This window comes from Oryzias melastigma, linkage group LG19 (genome assembly GCF_002922805.2).
Source record: "Oryzias melastigma strain HK-1 linkage group LG19, ASM292280v2, whole genome shotgun sequence".
Lineage (NCBI taxonomy): Eukaryota > Metazoa > Chordata > Actinopteri > Beloniformes > Adrianichthyidae > Oryzias > Oryzias melastigma.
The window spans coordinates 12,352,160-12,359,035 of NC_050530.1; the positions used below are offsets into that span (position 1 = coordinate 12,352,160).

Below are 6,876 nucleotides of genomic sequence, written 5' to 3' on the forward strand. Positions count from 1 at the left end.
ATACAACTTGTTTTATTCCTGATTATTACATTAAGTTAAATAATATAAAGTTTACACTTAATGTTTTTTACATAGAAAATGTCAACTCTTTCACATTGACAGATGTACTTCATCCAGTTTGAAAACAAGGGGATGTCGCCATCTAGTGGACATTCTTGTTAACTACATTTGACTGCACATCTTTTCTATAACTTTGGATCTATGTTGCGATATTGATTGGATTCATCACACATGCGCACACACAAGGACCCACACTTTTGTCTCAGACCACATGACTGGAATCATTTATTTGACCATGAATGAGTTACAGTTCAGCACAGCGAGAGTAGACTTGTATAGATGACCTCCATGTTATTGTACAAACAGCAAATTCTGAAAACCCCCAGTCTTTAAATGCACCACGTGCTCACAAAGCATTCTTCAATCCTTACAGTTTGTCATTCCCATTCAACACAATAAATAGATATACTAAATTATTAAATTTGTAGCGCAAAAGTTGTTTTTATTTTCAGCTGAAATTCAGCTATAATTGTCCTTAATGTGTGACAACACAATTTCACAAAAATAAACTTACTTAATTTATGCCCACACTGAGGTTAGGTAAGTTAATAAATTAAAGCAACTTCAGTTTTAGAGATTACAAAAAAAATGTGCAATTATGCAACTTCTTTTTAAACATTTTACAAGACATAAAAATTAAAAGTATTATAACTTAATATCTCGACTTTTTGGTCTTGTAACATCTCTCAAACAACAACAGCTCAGTCAACAAGACGAGCAAGTCTTCAGCTAAATATTAGTAATAAAATCTGTTAACATGACAAATAAGAGAAACAAATCTCTTTTCTGCAAGTTTCAAATCCGTTTCAATCCTCTCAAGTTTGTTTTCAATTCTTTGCTAAAGTAAATGAGACCCCGTCCTACATGCTTCAGTGGTAAACATTTTCTCTCGTTAAAATTGTGCACTTTTTTTAAAAACAAAAACAGAATTAACGGACATGCTAAAGCAAAAATGTAAATTCCACACTCAAAGAAAAGTTTTTCCTTCTACTAGCAGCCTGTGAAAACCTTGTTTCTGTACAACAGCTGTCTGTATTTAAGTCAGTGTGTCGACACATTTTCTAACTCGGCGCTACTTTTCAGATAAAAGCTGAAACTACAAAACACTAAAAACTAGCTTTGAGCTAAAGCAAAAGTGGATTGTTTAGTTTAATGATAAGAAGTTATCATTTAAAAGGACATGATGGTCCGCTGAATGATATCGATGCATTCCTGCAGCTCCTCTTCGTTGATGATGAGAGGAGGGGCCAAGCGGATGATGTCACCGTGGGTGGGCTTAGCCAGCAGTCCGTTGTCACGGAGACGTAGACAGACTTTCATGGCGTCGTAGTCTGGTAAAGAATGTGATTAAAAATAACATTTAAATTGTTTTCCTTTTTATTCAACCGACTATCTAAATCCAACAGATTTAGTTTGTTCAATGTGTTGCTATTTTTACCTTTAGTCTCTCTGATGACGACGGCGTTGAGGAGGCCTTTCCCCCGAACTGTCGTCACAATGTCTTTGGGCAGTTTGTTCAGCTCTGACCGCAGCACCTCTCCCATCTTCTGAGCATTTTCCGCCAGCTTCTCTTCCTCCATCACCTGCAGAGGAAGCAGTGATCCACCATGGTCAAACTGTTTCCAGTTTTACTGAACACCACACAGAAAAACTTGGGAGCCAACAAACGCTGAGAAAAATTAACTTATTATTATATACAGAAGCTGAAAACAGCCTATTTTTTAATCGTTTTCTTGTCAGGTCATGAAGAATACATTGTAGCATCACTCTCTGTCTCTCCCACTCTGAGATGCCAAGAATTTACCTTTTTTAAGTCTCTTTGTTTTGTGGTTAACAACAACAATAGAAACACTCCATAAAAGTTATTTTTTAGCCCCCCCCCCAATCAGTGGATCTATTCTCCCCAAATACCTGAATTCCATCTCATCCAGTAGGTCCCTTCCTTTATTTCCCTAAAAAGCCCAAACAAACAGGTTGAATTACAGAACCTGGGGAAACAAGCATTTCTGCATGGTGCGTTCACTGAGCTCTGGACATTAATGAACCCAATCAGCCACTAGTCCAACTCAGTCCCCTACAATACTTTTTTCACTTTATATAAAGCAGTTTTTCAGAAAAAATGTTGACACTATTAAAATCAATAAATTATAAATTGATCAGTTCTGCTGTTCAACATTTTCTCTATTAACTGCAGATGTCCAGAGCTTAGTGAAGGCACCAGAAGGCCAGGGGTTCTGTGATTTAACCTGTTTTCTGGAGTTTTAGGGAAAGAACCAACAGAACCCTAGATCAATGATCGTCTCTGCCTGTCGAACACCAGGAAATTATCAATTTATAATTGATTCATGTAACCCTAGGAATGTTTACATTAAAAGTGGGGTCATCTTGACCCCACAAGACACCAAACTTTTTTCTTCTTCAAGGACTTTTGATCGTCACTGATGTCTTTAGCAGACATAAAATCCTGTCCACCTTAGTCATGGGAAGGATCACACATTAATATAAGGGTTGTGTCTCTTGGATCTTGTTATAACGAGAAAATGATCCAGAAAAAAAAAAATAGTAGGGCAGAAGATTTTCAGATTCCATAACTAATTATAGACTCAAACATAAATATGTAGTAGAAAGAAAAATGTTGGCAAAAATATATTTTTCTTTTGAAAACACGGTGCAAAAATATGCACTATACTTAAAAAAAAAAAAAGATAATTCCCATCAAATCTTAATCATATTACAGTTTTAAGATTTTAAAAGGAACTTAATCCTTTTAACTTTAAAGAACAAGACAGTTTTTAAATGATCACTGCAGAGAAAAGTCAAAAAAAGAAATTGTGGATTGTTCGGTGTAGCAAGAATAAATGTTAAAAAAACAAAACCACTTTAACACCAACCTCCAGAGCTGCAATAGCAACGCGACAGGCTATGGGATTTCCTCCATATGTGGACCCGTGCTCCCCAGGTTTGATGGTTAGCATCACGTCATCGTCACACAGTACAGCCGACACCTGAGACAGACCAGTTCAAACACTGCAGCGTTAACCACACTGTCCAACAATCTGCAGTGTGAGCAGAAGATTAGAATGCTTACAGGGTAAACTCCTCCAGAAAGAGCTTTTCCTAGAATGACTATATCTGGACGAACGCCCTCGTGATCCACGGCCAGACGCCGACCAGTCCGCGCCAAGCCCGTCTGGACCTCATCAGCTATCCACAACACCTGGACAGAAGCAGGAAAGTTTAAAACTTTAAAATCCTATAAAACAGGAATTTTGACAATTTGATTAGCTTAACATTTAATAGCCTAAATATACTGAATTAAGAAACCCTTCACATAAAATCTAATCAAAAAAGCCTTCAGCCTCATCAATCATTTATTGACATTAGTCCATGTGAGTTTTGCAATTACTTGAGTTGTCTCAACCTGTACCAACAATGTTGACATTTTAATAAAGAAAAGTAAACATTACATAACTGCTAAAACTTGCTTAGGTTGACATATTTGTTGCTCCTTACATAAGTCTGCACCTGCTTACACGCTGGCTTTTAGCCATTGAACCGCCTTAAACTGTCATTTAGACAGCCTTCAATTCACAGGAGTGGCTGTTAAATCCGGTTTGATCAGATGAGGAACGCCAAAAAATACACACCAATATCGAAAGTACTTGTATTTCTCTTTATGCTGGACTTACGTTGTATTTTGTGCACAGTTCTCTGACTTTAGTCAGGTAGCCAGCGTCGGGCACCACCACTCCTGCTTCCCCCTGGATGGGCTCCACCATAAAAGCTGCAACATTTTTGTCTTGAAAAGCTGTCTGAAAAATGACAAATGTGACATTTTACTTTCCATAAATTCAGAGAATGCATTAAATGATGCAATCATCTGGTTAAAACAAACACATTTTAAGCTTACAAGAGTCCATAATGTCTGTAATATTTGCCAGACGAGTTAATGTTCCTCTAAAATGCGAGGGATAAAACATTAACCCTTAAGAAAGGAGTAAGTAATGTTTAAGTTTTGTGCGTGTACCTCCAGAGCAGGAATGTCGTTGTACGGGACGAGTTCAAAGCCGGGCATGTAGGGACCGAAACCCTCATAGCTACTGGGGTCAGTGGAGCTGGAGATGGCCGCCATGGTGCGGCCCCAGAAGTTTCCCTCTTCACAAGAAAACAAAAAAGTTAAATAAAAGTAAATTCCTTATCTGCTTTACTTGATACAGATTTTGTTCCGTGTTTAATTCCTAGAAACCCTTGTGTTCCCTGCATGGTTACTTACTTGCAAAGATTATTTTGGCCTTATTTCTAGGAACTCCCTTCACACTGTACGCCCATTTTCGTGCAAGCTTGCAAGCAGTTTCTCCCCCTTCCACTCCTGAGTTTGAATTTCAAAGCAAAGCAGACAAAAATTGTTAAAATTACCCAACAACTAACAATAATCAAGAATCTGTTTTCTTTTTCTCGCCTGTATTCATGGGTAAAACTTTGTCGTAGCCAAACATGCTGGTGATGAACTCTGCATAGGCTCCCAACACGTCGTTGTAGAACGCTCTAGAGGTCAGGGTTAGTCTGGACGCCTGTTCGGTGAGCGCAGCAATGATCTTTGGGTGGCAGTGCCCCTGGTTTACAGCACTGTAGGCGCTGAGGAAATCGTAATACCGGTTCCCCACCACATCCCAAACGTAGATGCCTGAAAATGGAAACTTTAATACAAAATTTTGGCAATATTGATGAAATATTTTTCTACAGTAACCTGCAAGAGCTCACCCTTTCCCCGTTCCAGAGCAACAGGTAGAGGACTGTAGTTGTGGGCGCCGTACTTCTCCTCACGCGTGTATATGTCCTCTGAGGTCACGGGACGTTCGGCCTTCCGTGTTAAGGTCGCCGTGGAAGCTGGGCGAGTGCCAGAGTGGATGCTGCGACGGAGAAGAGGGGCGGCGCGGCCCAAACTGCGGCTGACTTGAACCATCAATCCCTTCATATTGAGTGTTTTCGTCTGCGTGGATCAGCACAGAAAAATGAAATTTCCTCTAAAGTTTGACTAAACCAGGGAGCCACATGTGACTTATTTCTCCATTGCAACTGAAGAAAACTTTTATTTTAATACAGTAAATTAGGATTTATTTAACTTAGATTAGATTACAAATCTATGATTGAGGTCCGCATAAAAGACAAACTATGCAAAGGTTATTACATCCTGTTGATATAAAGGTCTTATTTACTTAACGCTTCCTTCAGAATGCACAGATTTAAATAATTAAGGAAAACGCAAGGAAATTTTTTTTCTGATTTATTTCAAGAGTTTAAACACATCATCTCATGCTGCACAACAATGGTTAGTAGTTGTCCAGCGGGGAGTTACTAAAATATATTTCTACTGGATTATAAACCAATGAATGTGTTTAAATTCAGTTTAACAGAAGTAGTAAGTAGGAAAGAGGTTGACAGCTAAAGTGGTACAACCAAAGAAAAGGCCATTTCCGTCTTGGGTTGTTAAAATCTTTTTCATATACATGTACTGGGATGATCTGTTTGGTATGGAGTGTCTTTTATTTTGAAAGGAAGTCAAGAGTGGGGAAAAAAATAACACATTTTGAAAAATATGCTTGTTTTTTCTTGATATTTCAGTTTTTATTAATGCAAAAAAAGAATTATAATTCCTATTTATTATTAAAAAGAACATTGTAAAGTTTCCTAAAGTGTAATATCGGATTTTGTGTCTCCTAGTAGGTTTTGATCAGTACAAAATGAGACAGAGGGCTTTTTTACTGATAAAATTAGGACACCCTTAGACTAAACTTTCGCTATACTTAACACTTTAACCTAAAAATAAAAAGCTCAAACTTTAATCTTGGTTTTATTTGTTCTTTTTTTATTTCTTGATCCAATGCGTTCAGATTCTCCAGATCATTTACTTTGATTTCTACTTTTATTTTGAAAGGAAGTTCTGTCAAAGTACAAAACAATTTCACATTTTGAGAAAAAAGCTAGTTTCTCTTTATGTTTTTGGTATTAAATCATCTCCAAAAAAAGAAAGAAATACAATTCCCATTTACTATTAAAAATAATGCATGTTTTCCTAAAAGGTAAATAACAATTTGCGTCTCCAACTAGGTTTCAATCAGTGTAAGTCAAGTTCAATGGCTCTTTTATTGTTAAAGATTGCAGAACCCAATGCCATGCTAAATATTTCAACCTAGAAATAAAAAGCTTAAGTTTTAATCTTAGTTTTATGTTGTTTTTTCCTTATTCTCAATCCGATGCATTCAGATTTTCCAGCGTTCGCAGCTCTTTTACATTCAACACAATAGAGGAGCACACAGGTTTACAAAAGATAATCCCACTGCTCTGCCCATTTAACTATGACATTCCAGACTCTTCTGTTTGGGTGTTGCTCCGACAGCTCTTTTAACATCACCCATGATTCCACCTTTAAGGCCAAAACCTTCATCCAATCCGTTTTATCCTTAAATTATATAGGAGTAATAAGCCTTCTACAATAACAAGTGGAATCCTACAGCTTGTTACTGAGCTGCTGCTGCCTAAATATTACATGAGTCATTTTATAGCAGGGCTCTACTGTTTACACCTCTTATTCTGCTCGCTATCAGATCATTAGAAAGTGGTTTATGCGACAGCGTGCTTGTTAATCGATAACCTGTCCCATTGAAAATCAGCAAATAGGGAGGATGGACAGGTGCCAGGCGCGTCCCTCCTCTCCTAAAAGGATGATTGGTTGTCAGGGAGCTGCCCAAACGCACACCCACCGGGACGATGAGACGGGGAGCTAAATACAGAGGCCACATCTCCACTTCCACCCCT

The 6,876-nt window shown here is 37.9% G+C and overlaps 1 protein-coding gene across 1 annotated transcript in view; it reads right to left on the reverse strand.

The window, feature by feature from the left end:
* Nucleotides 1–260: 260 nt before the first annotated feature.
* oat (ornithine aminotransferase) overlaps nucleotides 261–6,876 on the reverse strand; it is a 7,134-nt gene continuing 518 nt past the window's right edge. The window contains exons 2-10 of the mRNA XM_024285075.2: nucleotides 4,822–5,050; nucleotides 4,520–4,744; nucleotides 4,334–4,429; nucleotides 4,088–4,215; nucleotides 3,750–3,872; nucleotides 3,149–3,277; nucleotides 2,952–3,065; nucleotides 1,499–1,643; nucleotides 261–1,391 (exon numbers count right to left, since the gene is read on the reverse strand). Coding sequence (XP_024140843.1) covers nucleotides 1,231–1,391; nucleotides 1,499–1,643; nucleotides 2,952–3,065; nucleotides 3,149–3,277; nucleotides 3,750–3,872; nucleotides 4,088–4,215; nucleotides 4,334–4,429; nucleotides 4,520–4,744; nucleotides 4,822–5,035 — 1,335 coding nt within the window. The 5' untranslated portion in view covers nucleotides 5,036–5,050 and the 3' untranslated portion in view covers nucleotides 261–1,230. The remainder of the gene's footprint in view (nucleotides 1,392–1,498; nucleotides 1,644–2,951; nucleotides 3,066–3,148; nucleotides 3,278–3,749; nucleotides 3,873–4,087; nucleotides 4,216–4,333; nucleotides 4,430–4,519; nucleotides 4,745–4,821; nucleotides 5,051–6,876) is intronic.